Source organism: Cucurbita pepo, chromosome LG13 (assembly GCF_002806865.2).
Source record: "Cucurbita pepo subsp. pepo cultivar mu-cu-16 chromosome LG13, ASM280686v2, whole genome shotgun sequence".
NCBI classification, from domain to species: Eukaryota; Viridiplantae; Streptophyta; class Magnoliopsida; order Cucurbitales; family Cucurbitaceae; genus Cucurbita; species Cucurbita pepo.
In genome coordinates, this window is record NC_036650.1 from 6,396,354 (window position 1) to 6,417,362 (window position 21,009).

The 21,009-nt window shown below is 35.0% G+C and overlaps 3 protein-coding genes across 4 annotated transcripts; 2 read left to right on the top strand and 1 right to left on the bottom strand.

Annotated features, from left to right (window-relative positions):
* Positions 1 to 76: 76 nt before the first annotated feature.
* LOC111808845 (sterol 3-beta-glucosyltransferase UGT80B1) lies at positions 77 to 10,290 on the bottom strand. Of its 2 annotated transcripts, none has more exons than XM_023695045.1 (15): positions 9,837 to 10,289; positions 9,348 to 9,557; positions 7,879 to 8,272; positions 7,305 to 7,550; positions 6,723 to 6,834; positions 5,209 to 5,379; positions 4,907 to 4,970; positions 4,026 to 4,083; positions 3,710 to 3,887; positions 2,492 to 2,622; positions 2,029 to 2,131; positions 1,055 to 1,131; positions 759 to 806; positions 536 to 685; positions 77 to 417 (listed from the first exon to the last, which is right to left on the bottom strand). In XM_023695045.1, exons 3-15 carry the CDS (start codon positions 7,942 to 7,944, stop codon positions 211 to 213), a joined length of 1,611 nt encoding a protein of 536 aa, XP_023550813.1. In that variant the 5' UTR covers positions 7,945 to 8,272; positions 9,348 to 9,557; positions 9,837 to 10,289; the 3' UTR covers positions 77 to 210. The 2 variants fall into 2 exon arrangements, with proteins under 2 accessions (XP_023550813.1, XP_023550814.1); XM_023695046.1 differs by having other exon boundaries at positions 257 to 417; positions 499 to 685; positions 9,837 to 10,290.
* Positions 10,291 to 11,544: 1,254 nt separating this feature from the next.
* On the top strand, positions 11,545 to 15,476 carry LOC111808848 (G-box-binding factor 4-like). The gene is made up of 4 exons (XM_023695050.1): positions 11,545 to 12,525; positions 12,647 to 12,718; positions 13,620 to 13,649; positions 14,793 to 15,476. Exons 1-4 carry the CDS (start codon positions 11,755 to 11,757, stop codon positions 14,871 to 14,873), a joined length of 954 nt encoding a protein of 317 aa, XP_023550818.1. The 5' UTR covers positions 11,545 to 11,754; the 3' UTR covers positions 14,874 to 15,476.
* Positions 15,477 to 17,139: 1,663 nt separating this feature from the next.
* Positions 17,140 to 19,624, top strand: LOC111809299 (uclacyanin-3). The gene is made up of 4 exons (XM_023695741.1): positions 17,140 to 18,137; positions 18,232 to 18,347; positions 18,671 to 19,063; positions 19,493 to 19,624. Exons 1-4 carry the CDS (start codon positions 17,993 to 17,995, stop codon positions 19,622 to 19,624), a joined length of 786 nt encoding a protein of 261 aa, XP_023551509.1. The 5' UTR covers positions 17,140 to 17,992.
* The last annotated feature ends 1,385 nt before the right edge of the window (positions 19,625 to 21,009 follow it).

The window sequence follows — 21,009 nt, forward strand, 5'->3', positions numbered from 1 at the left end:
CTTCTAGCTATTATGAGTTTATGCTTATCTATGTCTTAAATCTTTACATTTTGCTTGTTATGAACTACCATTGACATACTGCTACAATAACATGATATTTTATTTTCATCTAGCAAGCTTTATGAATTAATGTATTTGAATGAATGAAATACAAAAACTAAGAATGAGAAGAACATATTTCTGTACCTATACCTACAATAGCATTGCAGATCAAAACCTGAGACCACAAGGAAGGCAACACCACTTTTCCACTTTTAGAAGAAGCCATTGGAGAGGGCTTCCGAAGTCTTCCTCATCGACAGATACAGGTGGAAGAGGCAACTCTGGAGGTAAATGATGATGAAATGCATTAACAGCTGCTACAACCCCGTCCTCGCTCTCTATAAGTTCTGCTATTTCAGCTGCTCGACGTTTTACCTGGTTCATTTGATTCTCATTAAGATCCAATATGCATCGAAAAAACCGAACATTGTTTCCAACTTTAAGTTGAAAGCCTACATCTATCAGTTTGAACAATCGATATTGACAATCCCACCTCAGGCTGGAGCATAAAATTTATAGCATTTGACAGATTCCCGACGTTTAGCTGAGATATAGGGATTGGTATCGGTCCAAGGCCCTTCTGATGTGTTGTCTCGCCCCAGAAAAATTGATCTCCAAAGAACGGTACTATGGTCGTAGGGCACTGAATTTCAAATTTTAAAATCAGAACTCAAACAAATTTCCCATCAGAACTGAATCATCTAGACAGTTCTTACCCCAGCTTTTAGTCCTGTGCTCGTAGTTCCAGCACCACCATGATGAACCTGCAGCCCCACATATAATATAAATAGTTCACTATGCATTAATACAGTATCCCTTAAGAAAACATATTTTAAAGTGATTTCCTAGTGATGAGCCAATTCCTCCAAAAATAATGTATGCTGAGGGTGGGCTGTGAGAGTTACAAGAACAGTAAAAATTCAGGGAAGTGAACATGACGAATGCTGAAAAGATTCAGCCTTTGGAGTCTGCTTCATGAAAGATAATGTTTTAGAAAGTAAGTAGCACTCACCACAGCTGAACATCGACGAAATAGCCAATCATGGGGGTAGTCTTGTATAAGGAGTACATTTTCAGGAACTTTTATACCTGTATAAGACAATTCTATTCAGGAACTTCTCTCTAAACCGCATGGCTACAATCTCCAAAGTTATCATAGTTAACAGGATCAGAATAATATTGTCCCTTTCTAAGGAAAGAAAGACTAAATTTAAATCAAATTCTCTAAATACAAGGTAATCTAAATGAATCCCTATTATAGGTAATCTAAATATAATAATAATCCCTAGATACTAGGTAACTAAACCTAAATAATAATTCCCTCAATGCTAAAATAATAATCCTATAAATCCAACCATATAAATTAGGATGGTCAACTACTCCCCTTATTTGACGGGATTATACAAATATCCTTCAACACGCTCCTCAAGTTGAGTAATAGATATCATTCATTCTTATCTTGGATACCAACTCATGAATTACAAAAATATCTCCTAACTTAAAAGTTAATCCTTCGACAAGTTCTATTATTGGAGAAAAGATTTTCACTTCACGCCGTTACTTCTAGCGGGTAAGCTCTTGGTAATTATTGATATCCCATCATATCCTGTTGTGCCTAAAATCAGATATTACAGTGATATTGGAAAGTTGACGTTAAAATAAATTTGTTAAAATTGATTCCAGGAATTTGGATGAACATGAAGGAACAGTAACTGGAAAGAAACAAGGAGAACCGAGAAAACAGAATGCATAAATGGGAGACAATCAGATGAAAATGAAAACAATATGTTTTACTATTGATAAATATTCTCGCTAGACCGACAGACTAAACTACTCCCACTATTGGCAAGTATCAAATCCATAGCTTGTGGTGTCTAAGAAAAGATAGGTATAGAGTGTCCACAGTAACTAAAAGCAGTGAAGAGAGGTAGAATACAACCATTAAATGGAATAACTTTAAAATGTAAGATGGAATAATACACTTACAATTTCCTAGGCCTCCTAAACCCCGGTCAATTATCCCTCTTTGCCCTGTTTCCTTTAATGCCTCCAATATGATATCAGTTGTCCTCTGAGGCTCCGCAAGAGGCTGATCAAGCAAAAGTAAAAGTTCAATAGCTTTTACGCCATGGGCTCACATACTTGAAAAACATTTATAAGAAAAATCAATGGGCACATTGAATAGTAATTAACAAATGTTAAATCACTATTTAACTCAAAAGCTTAAACTAATGCCTATTGGGTTAGGGTAACTATAATCTCTTACCAATACTTTTTAACACTCCCCTAAAATTCCTATCAAACAATTTTAAAATGACACACTTACAACCAAGGATCCTACCCAATGATTGCAAGATAAAATGAATTGCAAGAAAAATGGAGTCCATGACATTTGAGATTTGACCAACAATGTTATAAAAATACATATATTGTGGTGAGGTCACTATACCATACTCCCGAATCCTACATATATGGGTTTTGTTCCTTTTTGAATCCACTGGACGACCGCCTCTTCAGGCTGATACTTGAATCCACGGTCCAAAAAACAATAGCCAACAACATCAACTAAAGGCCCCCAATCTGCAAATAAGTTGCACCATATGTATAAAACATAATTATATGTATTCAGAAACTCCAAGCACAACACAATAAGAATATAGGTAGAAATCAGAGTTGGCAATGACGTAAGACATCCTAAACTTGTAAAAGAAAAGGTGAGCAAAAGAAGACGAAGTTTAAGTTCTAAAAAACAATATTAAATTCATATGAATAATGGTCACTAAACTTTGTGCAAAGAGGTAAAAATAGTGAATGAAGAAGACAGATACCGAAGAGGTTTTTTTTCTATTTGGTTCTCTACTTCCATATTCGGAATAGAATACCAAAAGAAAAAACTAGTTTAAAAGTTAAGCAAATATCAATTTTGAACACCCCAACCAGATAATCCTTCCAAGCCAAGCTCTAATTGCTTCCTTCTTAAATAATCTTACTGCTCCTCGATAATGCCCATTGGGCCCGAATCAATGAGTAGAATCTGTTCTCTTTAGACTACAAATGTAAACATGATTCGTAGCATAATGGTGGAGTACAGTTTTCAACTTCAGTTAAGCTATAGATCTCAGACCAAAATGGATCCCTGTGCCCAGTAATGAGGATTGTTAAATCCACCCACATCCAACGATTTGGAGATGGAAGCAAGCAGAGGATGATGATTTGACTGGGTGGTCATCTCTTTGATCATCTCTTGCTATAAATACCAAGCCTCGACAGTGAAAACCACTGCAAATTTGATTGCAATGAATGAGAGAAATGAAGCCCAGTAGGAGCACTCATGACAGAATCCAAGGTTTTCCTTCGTAGCTCACTTGTCCAGAGAGTTACAAAATTGTTCAAATAAACATCATCCAGCAATTAGAGAAGAACGTGTTGCTACTTTGCCAAATTTCAATTGATCTCTCTCCTAATGGCTTTGCCCAGACCATCCATCCAATTACTGACTAACTAATCATTAATGCGTATTCAATTGATACTTACCATATCCCCGTTATGTAAGGCCTTCAAATAACAGTAAATAATAAGAAAAAGTAAGNCAAAAAAAAAAAAAAAAAAAAAGATGAATAAAAATAATTTTTCAATTTTTTTATTTAATTCAGACATTGCATTGTACCCTTTGGCTTTGGCACAACGGAAGGACTCCACATGTAGGCTGTAGGCAAATGAGAAATTGATCCACGATACGTACTAAAATATGCAATGGGAGCAAGATTCAGCTTCTTCCTCCTGAACTCATTAATGGAACCCCTTATTCCCCACCATATCAGTAGTTCCACAATGATGTAAGAAATCTGGATAATGCAATAATGGTGATCGAACATCGTTACTAGTGAAATCAGCTAAACAGCTGACTCATGAAAAGAAAATTTTGCTATTACAAGAGAGAGAGAGAGAGAGAGAGATTTCAGGCTCCAAACAAGAGTACATACCCAATAACCTGTATTTTGGGGTACACGTGCCAATGGATGGGGAAATTCATTTGTTGGCCTGCCTATCAATAGAAAACGTAAGAAGAAGTGATATTACATTTTGATCCATATTGATTTAATTCAGAAATTAGGAGACAATAACCAGACATAAGCTTAAAGAATTACAGGTCCTTTTTCCTTCTTTAAACTTTGGCCTGCCCAACCTATGCAACTAAGAACAGCTTCCTCATAGATCAACCTACCCAGTCAATAGCATTGTCTAGGTTGTTGCATGGTAAAATACACCTCACCATCAGCTATCAAAACAAATTTCTTTCATACTGAGGTATGTAAAAGAGAAAAAAAAAGTTGAGAAATATGGAATGAGGTGTGTAAAAGAGCATTCGAATTTCCTATGAATGTAATCCAAATCGCTGAATAGAAGCCAAACTCAAAAGTCCTTTTGTCCAATGCTATTGAAGCCATCCTTTCAGTTTGGGAGATATGGATGGGAGGAATAAAGGAATCTTCAAATAGAATAATTGGAGTTTCCAGAGATTTAGATCTTTTTAGACACTCAGACTCAAGATGGTGCATTGTATACAAACTTCATTGTAACTATGTCCTAATTTTCTGTTCGATCAAGTGCAGTGCCGTTTTGCAAGCTATATGGCTGCTTGGGAGATTCACTATCGCCCTCTTTTGTATTTGGGTTTAGTAAATGTGTTTGTTTCTTATTTTAAGAAAAAACGTGAACATAATCCAAACCAAGCACCCCATGAGAAATCCTAAAAGGAAGGTCACTGATCTTTCTTTTCCACAAGATTAGAATGGAATCTTCTTCCCAAAATGTGTACTAGAAACTATCAACATCAGCACAATGACAATTATAATCAACTTACGTCCAAGGCATTGTAAAGAAGATATGTAAAGGTACACGAAGAGCTTCAGCAACATGTGTATGCCCTGCACCACAAATTAAATAAATAAGCACAATATGAAATTTGGAAACTAACCTTTCAAAAAAAAAAAAAAAATAGTCGAAAAGCAACTAACAAAAACGATACTGATGACCCAGACCTGTTTTCAGTAAAACTTGTAAGACATCAAGAAATAATTCAAATGGTTGATGTGCATCTGTTGGAAAACACACCTGAAGAATGATATTGAAGTGAGATGCTTAACTTTGCCTACAATCACTCACCATAAGCAGGAGCGTTTGCAATAATTGCCTGAGCCCTAAAAGGCATCCCAGTTTCTAGATCTGGTTCGGTGCAAGCAGGAAGTGTGGACTCTATAATGACCTTTAGATGTTTCCTTTGGACAGATATTTCTCCTGGTCCAGACGGAATGAAACCCTTGTTTCTGGTCATATCTAAAATTGAATTTTACAAAATCATTAATGCACGACAAGCAACTGAGAAAGAAAGAAAATAAAAAGACAATAGTAAGAAAGCAAGCTCAATTATATTATTATTGTTTTTTGGATAAGAAGAGAGAAAACTCTAATGATTATACTAACCATATCAGGCATAATTAGAGAACTATAATAGTATTAACAAGCTTTTTTCCTTTTCACAAGAACCTCCATGAGAATCTCATAGTTAATAGAAAATGAGTATATCATTGAAGCGATAGATCACCTTCCTATTCCTTTAAATCCCTCTCTCAACATCCATATTTGAAGAGCAGATAGCTAAGAGATTAAGAGAGTCGTCCTTATCCTAAGATCTTTTTAAAAGAAAGTCTGGATTGGGCGGATTAAATACTCAGGGACAAGAGTCAACCAAGATGTCCAAGTGGACAAGAGAAATGAATTGATTACCTACTTAGCGACCTTTCATTTTTTATTTAGGAGAGTTTTTTATCACTTCCATTTGCACAGGTTTTCCTCTTATGTGGACAGCTAAACTTTGTGGCTCAATGCAATTAGAGTTACTGTTAAGGAAGCATGACTAGAGAAAACTAGGATAATATTTCAGGGTTGAGTTCATCAATGGGGGAGTTTAAGGGAAATAGTGTTCTTTTCTCCTCTTGGCGGTCTCCCCATCAAGAGTTTGGTAATTGTGGTCTTGCGACTTTGTAGAGGGTCTCTGTCATTTGGCTTTTGTTTATTAAATTTAATCGAATCAATGAAATTAAAGTCAGTTCCTCATAGAAGACATGAATGAGTAAATCAAGATGTCAAACTCAAATGTAGAAAGATCTAAATAAAGTCAAGAAAGTTCGTGGATTATTAAATTTATTAAAGAGCTTCTGATGGGCAGTAGCCACAATATCAGTCTTGACACATTGCAAGATCAAAGGATTTCTTTAATGGAGGAATAAAAGATGCTTCTGCTCAATCAGTGGTCGTGAAATTATAAACGAATAGATATTCTGGTGATCCATGGTATAGTTTAAGATGTAATTGAATTTTATCATAGCCATTCTGTTCAAATACAAAGAATGAAAATATATCATATTCAGGACTTCATTTTATTAACTGAATAATGTCAAATTGGATGTCTTCTGACATAATTGGTCATATTCAAAAGCATCAATAACCAACAGACCTTCAGAAGATGGAGATGGAGATATAAATTTGTCTAAGGCCCTAATTGAAAAAAAATTTGTTTTACACTAATCAAATGAATTCTATAATAATGCAATCAAGAATAGGTAAAGAAGTGTGTAAGACATAGTGCATATAAGTCTTTAAAATTTAGGGCATCTTACATTCAGCCAAACCACGAGAGTCACCACCCAGAGGATAAAAGTCAACATCAGCAGACTTCACAAAGTTTCTGAAATTAGTATGAGTGGCAAGCCTGACACGATGGCCAAATTCCTGCAAGCAAGCTCAGAGAATTATACAGAGTTAACAAAAAAAGGAAAGAAAAAAAAAAACAAGAAGAAGAAATCACTACAGAGCATCAACCACAATGATTTTTTATTAATAACTTCAATTTTTTAGTAATGGGAAATGGATTAAAAAATTATTCTAATTAATCCCTGAAATTGAACATTGAGATACAGACTCTAGATGCAGTGCTAAAGAGGCAAATCCAGCACCTTTTCCAATCAGGGCAATTCACTATCGTAATAATTTCATGATGACAAAATCTTCTTTAACAATTTGTGTAGACAAAATCCAGTTGAAAAATGATCGACAAATTAACTCACTTGCACCTCTAAGATCAATATACAACCATAGTTCAATGACGGCCAGATCACGAGTTCAAAAAAAAAATGGTGAAACAGAAAGAGAATAAAAATAAAGTGCAGGAGGTGAAAACTAATAAACTATTTCAAACATGCCTGAAGCTTCTTTGCGATGGCCAAGAACGGCTGCACGTCTCCTCTTGTTCCAACAACAAGTATTGCAATGTTCAGCCTTGGAATCAATTTGATGGACTCAGGAATGATGTCATCAACTTTGGGAGATGACCCTTTCAAGGTAGGATGAAGCTTCAAGAGTTCTGAAGCAGCAGGGGCATTTTTCTCTATATCAACTTCTACAGTCCCATCATGTTGTATCTTCACTAGATCTGCAACTAATTGTTTCTGCCAGCCAACAGAGATATTAAACATTGAATCAAAGCATATCTAAACTAGAGCAAGGAACATGGAGCGAGAACGAAAGAACAATAAAAAAGCAAGAATGTCTATATTTTCCCTCAGAAACACCAAATCACGAAATTAGGCCCAAGTATAAAGGCATCTTCCACCTAGATAATTACAAGGATTACAAGAATAAGCCACTAAACATGTGAAATAAGTTACAAAGAAATGTCTAGGCACACTTATCATTATGCATGATGAACCGAGCATATCAAGCAGTAGATGCATGAGCTCAAATTTTTTAATGAGAACATGGTATTCTAATAACTACCTCTTTATCCCCTGACAATTCATCAAATTTGAAGTCAGGCCTCTGTGTACCTATCCACTCAGTCATGGATATGAAAAAAGTGACGTTTTCCTCCTCTAATAGTAGAATTCTTCCACTGCTGATAGGTGCACTAACACACTGTTCCTATAAGTGGGGATACCTAGCAATCTAGCCTCCAAGTGTCGAGCACATTTTATTCACATTGTGGTGGATCATTACACAGTCATTAGAATATGATTGCAGAGGACTGGTGTAGTAAGTTCCTTGCAAGTGGAGAAAATCCAGATTTTTTTTGTGGAGAGTCGAGTAAATCACTTATCGTGCTTCGCTTGCTTTATCACTGACGTGATAGTGCGTTTCTCTACTGTCTGTATCCTCCATATGCCGCAGTGCTCTGTGAAACATGACACTTTTATGTTCCATCTCAACCAATTGCAATTAGCAGTCTAAATTTCAAATGTTAAAGAAATAACAATGATGCAACATTTTTCTAACTAATTTGCAAGTAAAGATCTCAGACGTCCAAAGTAAGATATCAAGATGACCATAAAGATGCAGTTGCCATATGGAAAAACAAAACAAAACAAAGCAAGTTCTTGGAGGTGCAGCCAAATTAAATTGTTTAGTTCCGATTCTCAGCACAGCATTTGAAAATTTAGCTACTGTAATCAGATGTCCTAGGATATAAATATAATTAGTAACAAAAATTTCAATGATTTCATTTTTCTGAAAATGTCACTAGATACTCTAGAAAAGATCATCCAGAGAAAAAGTAATACAAATTGTTTGAAATATTGGATACCAAGTAAAACATTCTTCAAGTAATCCCAGAATAATCATTATTAGTCATTATTTTCATGCATAAACATGATGTTAGTAGATTTACACTAACATGAAAATTATTCAGCACCTGAATATTATAATTTTTACATAGCAAAATGCAAATAAATGAAATAATTTAGACACATAAAAACAACATAAAAATGAAAATAAAAAACGGTAGAATACATGAAGTCCAGAACATGGACTAGACCAGAAGCTTATATGTTAACAACTTGCTGAAAGGAAGATTTTACGAACGTGTTGTTAACGATGGTCACCAATTATCAAGGTCAACACTTCGTGTTGTAGGCAATATAACAATAATATACTTGGAAGGCCAAAAGTCTGAGTTCAACGAGTAGGATTGGCGACTATACGCCTTAATCAATTGAATTGTGCTTAAGTTGGCAACACCTAAAGTTAAGATTGAGGCCTACTGTATTTGAAGAACTCTTAATGACCTAGGACTTCTACTATACATAAGTATTACACATATATATAACAAACTAATTTCATCAAAGCGTGATCAAGCAATTCACATAAACTATTTCTTAATACTTCAAATATCAACTCAATGTTATAGTTTCAATGTTCAAAATATATGTAACCATAAAGAATAGTAGAACTTGAGATTGCTGTACACTGACCTCTTGAAGTAGAGGAACTAACATTCTTGAACTCAAGAGACTAAAAGATCTCAAAAATTGGTAATTGATGAATTGGATATGTTTCAACTGCTACACATATAGATTCTGAGTAAAAAATTTCACGCAAATGCTTGCTAACTAAAGGCCCACGTGCACCCTTGGCCACAAGCACATCCTTCTTCACTCCTAGGCTGCTAGTGCTAGCTCCCTCTGCCAATTTTTCAGAAGCATGGTCAAATTCAACTTTGACACAGTTAAGAACGCCCCAAATAGAAGAAACCCACAATCCCAGAAGTCTCAATCAACATTATTAAAGTCCCAAATCATTAAATTAAGCACACTTTGAGCTGGAAACAAAAGAGAATAACATGGGTACTTCGCAGCTAAGACTAGCAAACCTCGTCTAATGCGTACACGAAAGTTCATGGTGCCTATTTTAAACCAAGCCGCCAATATTAGCGACCAAAAACATGGGAAAAGAAAACTAACCCACTACACAGCCAGTGAAGAACTCACAGGAGCTGCGCCTTAGTCTCGAAACTCTCGGCAAAAGAACTAAAGAGATACACAGAAAACCAACTCCGAGAAGCAGGACAGGGACAGGGATTAAGCACAGATATTGGCGCCATACAAGTCAAAGAAATCCATTTGAACGTAAGAATTCTGCATTCGTAATCGCTTCGCTGATTAAACAGATAACAGGAACAGAATTTAATGGAATTTAAGGCACCCACGGAGGATTGTCTCTTTTCGTCTAGCTCTATGCGTCTCTGGTACTGAAATTATGGCTCCAAAACGAACCCAATAAACTGAAACCCGCAATTAAGCTTCGTAATGGATCACGTGAAACATGATTTCGCTAACTGTTTGGCGCTTCAAGAAAAAAAAAAGAAAACTCAAAATGTCGGCCAAAGTGAATCAAGAATCGAAAATTGAGGTCCAATTTCTATCGTCTTCGTTTAAGTAATCGACCCCTAACTTTTTCCCCTAAATATTTTCACTTCATCTTTATTTTTATTTTTTTTTTCCATTTAATTTTTTTTTAACTCAAAACACAACTTAATCATTTAATTTATACCATTGAATTAAGTAAATATAAATTAATATTTTACCAATACGAATTCATTTATAAGTCTCGTAAATTTATTTTTTTATTTTTAAATAATCCATATTTCTCCGAAATTTTTAGAAAGAAATATAAATATTTTAGTTTATTTGTATATAATAGCATTTAATCCATGCATAATTTAAAATTAATTAAACATTAATTTAATTCGTTAATTTGAAATTAATTATTTATTAATTTAAGTATGATTCAATTAGTTAAAATCTTATCGTCGTTAATATTAAAATTAATTTAAATATAATTTATCGGCTTTTTAAATGTTTTAGTTTTATAGCCCACTTTAATTAAGGTTTACCAAACAAATTGTTATATAATATTATTTGTAGGTTTGGTAAATAAATTAAGAAATTATATTTGTTTTAATAATACAATGGGTAATAAATTTTTAAAATATTATTTAAACTTTTAAAAATTATAAATATTTTTTTAAATAAAAGTAAAGTTTAGAAGTATTTTTCATTTTTATTTTATAAGTAACACGAATAATTATTATCGATAAGTATTTATTTTATTTTTACTAATGTAGACGTCATTTTCTTAATTATTGTAATAGCAATTAATGATATTATAAAGCCCAACAAACAATAATAAATTTGTATTATTTATTGAATTTAATTTTGATATGGGGAGATATGACAAATAAATTGTACCTTTAAATCTAATTTTAATATTTAAACCGATCTTATGTAACCGCTCAAGTTTATTGTCAGTAGATATTATCCATTTTAGTTCGTTATTGTCGGTTTTATAGTTTTACCTTCATAAGGAATGCTTCGTTCTTTTCTTCGACCAATGTGAGATCTAACAATCTACCCCTTGGGGTCCAGCGGCCTGTTATGTATCGTTGTCAGTTTCACGGTTTTATGAAATGTTTCGTTTCGCTCTTCAATCGATGTAAGATCTAACAATCCACTTTTGTAGGGGTCAGTATCCTCGCTAGCACATCGTCCTCAAGTCTAGCTTTGATACCATTTATAACAGTTCAAATCCATCACTAGTAAATATGGTCCCTTTTAGGTCATTAAGTATAGTCAGTCTCAGTCTGAACTTCACCCACTCTCAGTCGCCATCTTTCTTCCTGCGTGCCCTCGCCCAGACCAAAATCAACCACCATAGGCCAAAAAAACAGGAAGCGATCGAAACAAAAACCTTGCCGCGCACAATCCAAATCGATAGAGGTAGCCATAAATTCTTCCCAAATTTTGTTTTTGTGTCTAGAAAGATTCCCACTCGAGTTTCGAGAGAATCTCTGCGAATTCCTTGCCTATTTTGACGAACATAATGGCATCATACAAGCTCCTGGCATCTTCCAATTCGCGAAATTCGGATCTATCGCGAGGTTCTTCTTCTTCTTCCTCTTCTGCTTCTCTTTTAGAATCCCAATTTCTTTCGAATCACCTGAGGAATAATGACATCCCAACTCGCAATCGAAGCCATAGTCGTAGCTCAATGACCGTCGATGGCTTACTTGGCAATGGGTACGATTCCAATCCCACGGAGTCGTCCATTCTCTTAGATGCCCAGATTACTCTTGTTGATTCCCATAACCCTTCTTCTCTTCCCATGAATACGACTACAACAACCACCACCACCACCACCACTAATTCCTCTGCCGTCATTGATAGCAATCACAATACCTCCTCCGGTGCGGCACCCAAAACTGTGGATGATGTGTGGAGGGAGATTGTTTCTGGTGAGAGGAAGGAGTTGAAGGAGGAGGTTGCTGACGAGTTCATAACCCTCGAGGATTATCTCTTGAGAACTGGAGTTATGCCTGTTGAGGATGTCAAATTGCCGCAGACGGAGAGGCTGAGTGGAGGGATTTTTTCGTTTGATCCAATTCCGGCCAGCACATTTCAGGCATTGGATAAGGTCGAAGGATCCATTATTGGATTTGCTAATGGGGTCGATTTGATCGGTAGTGGAGGAAGTGGGGGGAGAGGCAAAAGAGGGCGAGCTGCTTTGGAACCTTTAGATAAGGCTGCAGAGCAAAGACAGAGGAGGATGATCAAGAATAGGGAGTCTGCAGCAAGATCAAGGGAACGGAAGCAGGTGACTGAATCTGCTCTTTATAAACAACTTTCATTTCCAAATTCTTGTTTGATTCTATATTTTGGTGTGATAAAGTGTTTGATAGTTTACTTTTTGAACTTTTTTGGTTTTGGGATCTCAGGCTTATCAAGTGGAATTAGAATCATTAGCTGTAAGACTAGAGGAGGAGAAGGAGCGGCTTTTGAGGGAAAAGGTACTCTTTCCCCCACCACCCCCAAATATTCATACATATGAGAACATCTTTCTGATTCAATTTTCTATTCCACTGGATTTGGGATCTATTTTTTTATTGCTTGCATTCATTTTAATCGCGTTCCTTGAGAATCTGTAAAACGAAGCTGCGAGACCGATAGGGAGAGGGGCGAAGCGGTCAGGTCCGCCCCATTCGTATTGAGAACCTCATGCAGAACGTGTCACTGAGATTGCTTTTCTTCTTATGCAAGCTACAAGCTATACATTTTTTATCCAGAGAGACCTTATAATATGTTCTTCCTCCATTTGATTCCTTTTTTCTTTTTGCATTTTCCTCGTCCTTCAGACCTCCCTGAAGTTTCTCTTTATCAATCTCACTCCAATTCCCTGTTTTTAGTTTCCAACAACAACAAACTAGGATATAATTTAAACACATTGGTGCGATGAATTTCTATCATGTTATTGAATCAATAATTCATCATCCTAGCGGTTTATGTCTTTCAGCTCGATCTAACTACAATTGGGCTGCATCAAATCTTTTTTCTTATGTTAATATTTTTGTTATTAGTTTATATATTAGATCATAAGCCATTTTACAGCAGTGCATACTGAAGAATCATTTGTTTGATTAGGACTAATGTTGGATCATTTTCAATCAAACTTATTATTTAATGCCGAGCATTCTTGGTTTGCTGTGTTTGGAGGCGTAATTAAAGTAGGATTAAAATTGGTGATTAAGAGCTTAAAATTCTTGATAAAATTGGTGATTAAGAGCTTAAAATTGGTGATTAAGAGCTGAGTTGTAGATCTATAAACTTGTAGCTATGTAAACAGAAGACTGTTGTCGGTTTGTAGTTGTGTTGATTACATATTAGCGTTTCATAATTATCTCTCTTTTGCAGGCTGAGAGGACTAAAGAGAGGTTCGAGCAGGTATCGATTTAAACTTTGATCCTATTGTTATTCTGTAATGAAAAAGTTTTTGCGTTGAATATTATCTTTCAGCCCTCTTGTTGATTAAAAATTCTGTTGTTGAAAAGTGACGAAAAATTCTGTATGGACAATCTCCATCGTCTAGCCTTCTTTAGATTTCTAATTTCTCTTAGAAAGAACTTTATAGTACATCGTAGGATAACTAGCGTTCATTAGAAACTAGAAAGCCACAATATCTTTCACTACAAGTTTTGATTATTCACTGGCTAAAAAGAAAGGTCTTAGTTATTCCAAAAAATAAAAAAGAAAACAGTTCAGTGAGCTTCATCAAGTGCTGCAATATCAAGGTGTTCTGGAAGTTGAATAAGAGATTAAAATTATGCTGCTTCTTACATAAATTTGTTTTGATTAAAGAAGTCGTAATGTGAGATTCATCTATATATAGTTTGCAAAATTAAGGCTAAGTTTGGCCTTTAGTATAATACTGAGGACGTCAGTTTTTTAGGGGGATTCAAAGCAAATGATGTCGGTGTCGTTGATTTGATTGTTGGTTCTTTCTTTTTGGGGTCTGCGTATATTTACTTAGATCTGAGATCCTTCATCGGTTGGAGAAGAGAACAAAGCATTCTTTATAAGGGCATGGAAACCTCTCCCTAGCAGACGCGTTTTAAAACCCTTGAGGGAAAATCCGAGAGGACAATATCTGCTAGCGGTAGGTTTGGGCTTTTACATAGTGTCTATTTGAAATATATGATGTCCCACATTGGTTGGGGAGGAGAACAAACAAACCACAATTTATAAGGGTGTGGAAACCTTCTCCTAGCAGACGCGTTTTAAAGCCTTGAGGAAAAGCCCGAAAGGGACAGCCCAAAGAGGACAATATCTACTAGTGGTGAATCTGGGTCGTTACAAAATGACTTTCATAAGAGTATTTTTAACCATTTAGAAAGTCATTCCAAACCGACCCTTATTAATTTAAAAACTTTTATGCATATACTTGTCTTATAAATTTGATAAACAGGGGTTCATCTGTTAGCTCAATGTTTTGGTTTTGATTATACGGTGACAAGTCCAAAGTTAAACTACATCATAGGTATTTTACATGGTAATGATACATCCTGGTCTGATCTTTCCCTGGCGCAGCTAATGGAAAAGGTGATTCCTGTGGTTGAAAAGCGACGACCCCCACGAGTAATTCGGCGAGTTAATTCCATGAAATGGTGAACCATTGATTCTCCACAAGACAGGTTCAACAGACAAGGAAACCTGTAGGAGCAAGAAGAAGAAGAAGCAGAAGCAGAAGAGATAGACGGCATAGTATTAAGAGTTACTGAAAACACATTCTTTGCAGCTGATGATGGGTGAGGAGCATCAGAGGTGTCTGCTGCAAGCAAAAATGCCGGCGATCACAATCCTTTTACCAAACAACAGATTAACAGAGACAAAACTAACACAGGATACATGAAAGAAGATGATGATTTATAGGCGCTACTAAAACAAAGCGGATCAGAGCTAATAAAGCTACAAAACTTTGAGGTACTCAGCTCTCTGTCTCATTTTCTGTTTTTTGTTGAATGCATGAGAGAGTAAAAGAGGAAGAAGTTGAGTTGAGTAGCAATTTTATAGCATTTTTTCAATGGTTTTGTTGGATGGAGGAAATTTGTTAGAATAGTTGGTAGTGTAGTTTGGTGATATTAGAGGTATATCATTTTTTTCCCTCTTAATGTTATATTTTTTAGTTAAGAAAAGACTATTGGTGACTGTAATTTCATGTAATTAAGAATATGGTATAGTAATAATTTAGTCTATACTACAGTATTTAATCTATATAGTTTATGACATCGTAATTTTTACTATAAAGTATTTTATTTGCATTGAACGTCTTTTATTGTTTCAAGTTTTTATATAGTGTGACCATTTTTAAATGTCTCTAAAGAATAAAATTATTGGTTCGAATTTTGAATAGAAATTATGAATTGACGGTAACTTAGAACGATGTGACTTGAGTAGAAATTAGTTAGAATTTAGGGTCTGACAATAACCTAAAACGATCTTAATTTGACTCCATTAATCTTTCTTCAGTTTGTCTTTGTTGTTCAATATGCTATCAGGTAATAAAAAAATAGGTCTTTAATTTGACTCTCCGTATAGATTTTTTTATTCGATTTTAGTTAGAATCTTGTTTTTTTTTTTTTCCTACTAATTTTAATATACTTGAATTTATTTTTAAAATATTTATGCATAAGACTTATTTAAATACAATTATTAATATAAATCATAGAGACATTGGAACAAAATAGAAAGCATTTGTCACAATCACACTTTTGTTGCAACAAGACAGCGATTATGAGACACTTATTCTAACTCAACGAATAAGTGGCCAGTGTAAAAAACACTTTTGTTGCAATAAGACATCAATTATGAGACACTTATTCTAAATCAACGAATAAGTGGCCAATGTAAAAAACACTTTTGTTGCAACAAGACAGCGATTATGAGACATTTATTCTAAATCAACGAATAAGTGGCCAGTGTAACAAGACAGCGATTATGAGACATTTATTCTAAATCAACGAATAAGTGGCCAGTGTAAAAAACACTTTTGTTGCAACAAGACAGCGATTATGAGACATTTATTCTAAATCAACGAATAAGTGGCCAGTGTAAAAAACACATTTATTGCAACAAGACAGCGATTATAAGACACTTATTCTAAATCAACGAATAAGTAGCTAGTGTAAAAAATATTTTTGTTGCAACAAGACTGGCCAGTGTAAAAATAAAACAGTACAGATCATTTAAATACATGATTGAGCCTCGAATACTTTTATTTAAGTGATTTTTAGTTTGTTTTTAAATGAAATTGAATGAAAATATATATATATTATTAACCATCGAAATTATCAATCTTTTGAACTTTAATTAATTCAGCCAAAGATTATGATAAAATGATTTGTTTCAAACATATATGAAAATGGCGAAGATTCCACGAGCATGCACATTACACACAGCACTTTATCATTTTCTTTTTTTAACTTTAATATTTAATATCAGATAGGGCCAAAAATTCACCAACAGCAAGAAATCCTGAGAATTCAATTCCTAGGAAACATCTATTTTTATTTTTTATTATTTACTTTTGCAGCAAATGATAAATAATAATTAATAAATGGGTTAGAGATCGAATTAATCTAAATCCTCTTTTCCCATCTCAGTTTAGATTACTTAATTTCAAGGCTAAAATTCAACTTAAAATAACTTTTTATTTTATTTTTGGGTTAAAAAATATAAAAATAATGGAAAAGAGAAAGAAAACATAAAATAATGCCCTAAAAATGCATCAAAGTATGAGCATCATGAGCTTTGTGTAAAGCAAAGATTAGGTAATCTATAAACAAAGGTAGAGATTTCAAGAAAGGAAAGATAAAGATAACATTATATTATATCATATGGTTTTAAAATATTAATTAAAAGTCTTTGAGAATGAGGTAATCATTTAAGAATAATAATCCCCATCATCACTCCTTACACCCACTCAAACCTCTTTTATATATATATTGAGATTGTACGAGCATCTGTTCTTGCCAACTTAGGTCATCGTTGGTCAGGACGACACATGCACAAACCTCTAACCCTGCTCTTAGAAAACAGTTTCTAATGATATAGAATTTTGATAAACGTTTGAAAAGCAATGTTATCCACTGTCAAACAATAAGCAACAATGACAACATTAATAACATATAGCTTAGATAAGAAGAATTGACAACTAGTTGTATCCCCCATAACACATTTTGAGACAAATACCCCAACATCGTAGTTCATAGTCACGTGCTTTAATCCCCTGAGCTACAGGTCCCACCCCGTCTCCACTAGATTTGTTCTCGAGATACCCTAGAAAAAAGTAACATTTCTTCTCCCCAGCCATTTCCCATTTCGGGTTAAGAAGATGTGAAAGCACCTCTCGTCTTTATAAGAAGAATAAACGTCTTAAATACTAAAATTGAGTAGTAGTTTAGGATTAAAACGTTATCTAAGTTGAAAAAAAAAGGAAAAGGAAAAGGAAAAGTTCCGTTGCAGTGTTGTTGATGCCCAATTTCTCTTCTTTTTCTTGGAATTTCTATGGCTGTTTTTCCACAAACCAAAATCATTACAACTTTTACTGTATAAAAAAATGCATAAAGTGCACATTCTTCAACATTTTGTCTGTCATCCATTCAAAGCTTTTGCAATGGCAGAGCCCCCAACACTTACTGTCATTTCCACTTCACCTTCTTTCCTTTCTCTCTCTGTTTTCAAAACTCCAAGTTTCAGAACTGAAAATTTAAGAACATTTCTTAAGGAAGATGAAGACGAAGATCCATTTATTAGTGGTTGTGTTCTTCGGCTTTCAAGCGTTGTTGATTCAGCTTTGTTGCTCCTCTGCTACCATTGTTGTTGATGGAGTTTCACAATGGAAGAATCCCTCTGTTCATATTGGAGATTCCATCAGTAAGTACTTTGAAATATATTAATGTTGTCTTCTTTTGAATGTCTTGCTCTGTTTTCTGAATCTTTTTGCCTTTTTTCTTTGGCTTGTTCTTAGTTTTCAAGCACAAGTTTCATTATGAGCTCTTCATTTTCCATAATCAAAGGGCTTTTGATCTCTGCAACTACACTCATGCCACACTTCTCAGCAAACCCAATTCCACAGTATTCATGGTATCTCTCTCCCTCTTTATCTCTTTTTTTGAGTTCAAACGTCGATGTATCGAGTCGAAGTCGATGGTAGATGTCTAAACCAACTGAGTTATGGTCGGGTTGAGGGAAGGAACTTGAATTGATCGTTCTTAAAAGGGCTCATTCCCCCATTTTTCTATGTGGGGTTTACAAAATTAGTGGAAATTTGTCATTTTTATCCAAATTCCTATATGGGTTTTGAGTTTCCACTCCTTTTTAGTGGAAAATGTTCTTCTTTCCCCAAATTTCCATCTGGGTTTTGAGTTTTTGATCGGATATCTCTGTTTTTGAACTTTAAAATTCAGTGGCATCCATCACGGCTTGGTGTTTTCTTCTTTGCCTTCAACAACGGCTCTAAAAGCTCCTGCAATGGCTCTCAAAAGCTAGCTGTGAAGGTCACTGATTCAGCCCCACCTCAAAGTTCCCACCTTTCTCCACATAACCCTCCAATGGCAGCTCCAGCACCAATTTCCGGCGGAGTTCTGCCGTCTACTCCAGCTTACCCGTGGCCGTTTCACCCTCGGCAGGGAGCGCCGTCGCCGAGTCTCCCTCCGAGTGAAAGTTTGCCTCTGACAGTGCCGGAGAAAGGTGGAAGTCTGCCGTTTATCAACAGTAATCCGGCGGTTCCACTACCCACCGGCGAAGTGGACACTGCCACTATTCGCCCGTTGCCAACTTCAGCCCATGGAACACATAGGGTACCGTCTCTCTCTCTCTCTCTCTCTCTCTCTCTTCATAGGGCTAAAATGGTCATTTCAAGCTTATTCCTTTCTCGTTCTAATTACTCTTAAAAACCTGAATTTAATTACCTTAAAGTTCAAATCTCCATATTTCAACTAACAATAGTAATAATAAACAATACCCAAATTTTGTTCTTCCAAAGTAACTTACTATGTCACTGCTAAAAAGTTGACAATTAATGGTTATTTTTTAAAAAAATTATCCTTCTTTATCGAATTTTAAAAAAAAATTGGGCAAAAGTCAAAAAGAGAAAAGGTAATGCTTGATTGAAGGAATGGGTGTGGGTTAATTTTATGGCATGATGATGAACTTTTTACCCTTCAATTTCTGTCTTTCATGATTGGGATTTCTTGCTAATACAAATCTCTTTGTATGTCAAAATTCAGGCAATCATGGGCTTTCCTCTTCCACTTAAATTGGCTCTAATTTCAACCTTNAAAAAAAAGGAGAGATTTTTAGGGTTTAGGGTTTTTCTTAGATGTGATGATTTTGGGGGGTTTTTCCCAATTTTTGTGTAAAAAAAATGATGATGCTATGGTTGATGATGATGAGATGTAATCAAATCAATGAATTTGGATGTTATATTTAATATTAAATTTTGGCATATGCTCCTTTAGCTATATAAAACTTCTCTCTCCCACTTAGATAATATATTTTAAAACTTAACATTATGATGTTGGCCATATTTATGTGTCTGTGAGCCTATTGTAATGGAGAGGGCAGGTAATGAAACAGGTTGTATATGTCCTTTCTTTTGCTTTCGGCTGGATTAATGTTATTTCAACCTTAAATGGGTTAAGTTGGAGGTTTTGTTTCTTTTTTAGATGTTAGAACAAATACTTAATCTTCGAGATGTTCTAAGTATAGGTTTTCTTATGGGTGACCCAACTCGACCTGTGTATTTGACTCAAATCCATGTTTGATGGAACCTGTCGATGACATGATTACATAATTGATGGTAAGTCTTGAGTACTCCATTAGTGTTTCTAGAGTTTCTAGAGATTTGATCCTCTAACCTTAAATAAAGAAGAATATCTCTATTACCGGTTGATCGGCCTAGCCATGGGGTGGATTAAATGGGCACTTAACCGTGTCATCTTAGTTGCAATGAATGCTCTACCTATATATATCTCTTCCTTCTCTCTTTTCAATAACCGTGTCACCTTTTCTTATTGACATGATCAGACATTTAAGCTAGCAAATTAAATCATGGGTTCTCATTAAGAAAGGCAAGTGAATCAATCGTCAAGGCTGTTCTCACTTTGACATATTCTTCTTATTTGAATAAGAGTACACTGGTAGGTTAGGTAGGGAAACCTATCGTTCGGTGTTTAAAGGATTTCTAATTGAAGTTTGGTATCGTTTTTACCACAAAGTTGAGCTCAAAATAAATTCAACACGACCTTTTTTTTTTTTTTTTCTTTCTATTTTCGAGCCAACGTCTAATAATTTAAAAGCAAAGAATAGAATAAGCTTTCGATCCTTTTGATCGTCCATCAATAAGCTTTCGATCTTTTCCCTATTTCTCCATTATATCTCATCCATGGAGATGCTATTTGCATAGGGCCAAATCCCAGGTCAATGCTATTTGCATAGGTACACAACAGGGAATAGTAGCTCAAAATTATGGATGAAATTATTACAAAGCTCTATTATTAACAAGTAATTAGTCATTTTCCTCGAGGGGTCATCTTACATTGGCTTATCGTCTAATAATTTGGTTCGTGATTATTGGCAAGAACTTATTGTAGGTCACCTAGGCAAAACGCTCCAACCATAGGCTCACGATACATACAAAGTTCATTAAATTCCGGGTCTAAGAATCTTTCAAGATTCTGAATGAATGGTCAACTTTATAAACATAAAACCCCAGGCGTCTTTTCATGCTGAAAGGATATGATTT

Excerpts from the sequence above, each read along its gene's own strand:
- LOC111808845 (XM_023695045.1), bottom strand. The coding sequence starts at position 7,944 with ATGACTGAGTGGATAGGTACACAGAGGCCTGACTTCAAATTTGATGAA. Across the intron at positions 5,380-6,722 it reads CTCTCGTGGTTTGGCTGAAT|ATATGACCAGAAACAAGGGT; the intron begins GTAAGATGCCCT and ends ATTCAATTTTAG. Across the intron at positions 2,132-2,491 it reads ATGTAGGATTCGGGAGTATG|CCTCTTGCGGAGCCTCAGAG; the intron begins GTATAGTGACCT and ends TTGCTTGATCAG.
- LOC111808848 (XM_023695050.1), top strand. The coding sequence starts at position 11,755 with ATGGCATCATACAAGCTCCTGGCATCTTCCAATTCGCGAAATTCGGAT. Across the intron at positions 12,719-13,619 it reads AGCGGCTTTTGAGGGAAAAG|GCTGAGAGGACTAAAGAGAG; the intron begins GTACTCTTTCCC and ends TCTCTTTTGCAG. Across the intron at positions 13,650-14,792 it reads CTAAAGAGAGGTTCGAGCAG|CTAATGGAAAAGGTGATTCC; the intron begins GTATCGATTTAA and ends TCCCTGGCGCAG.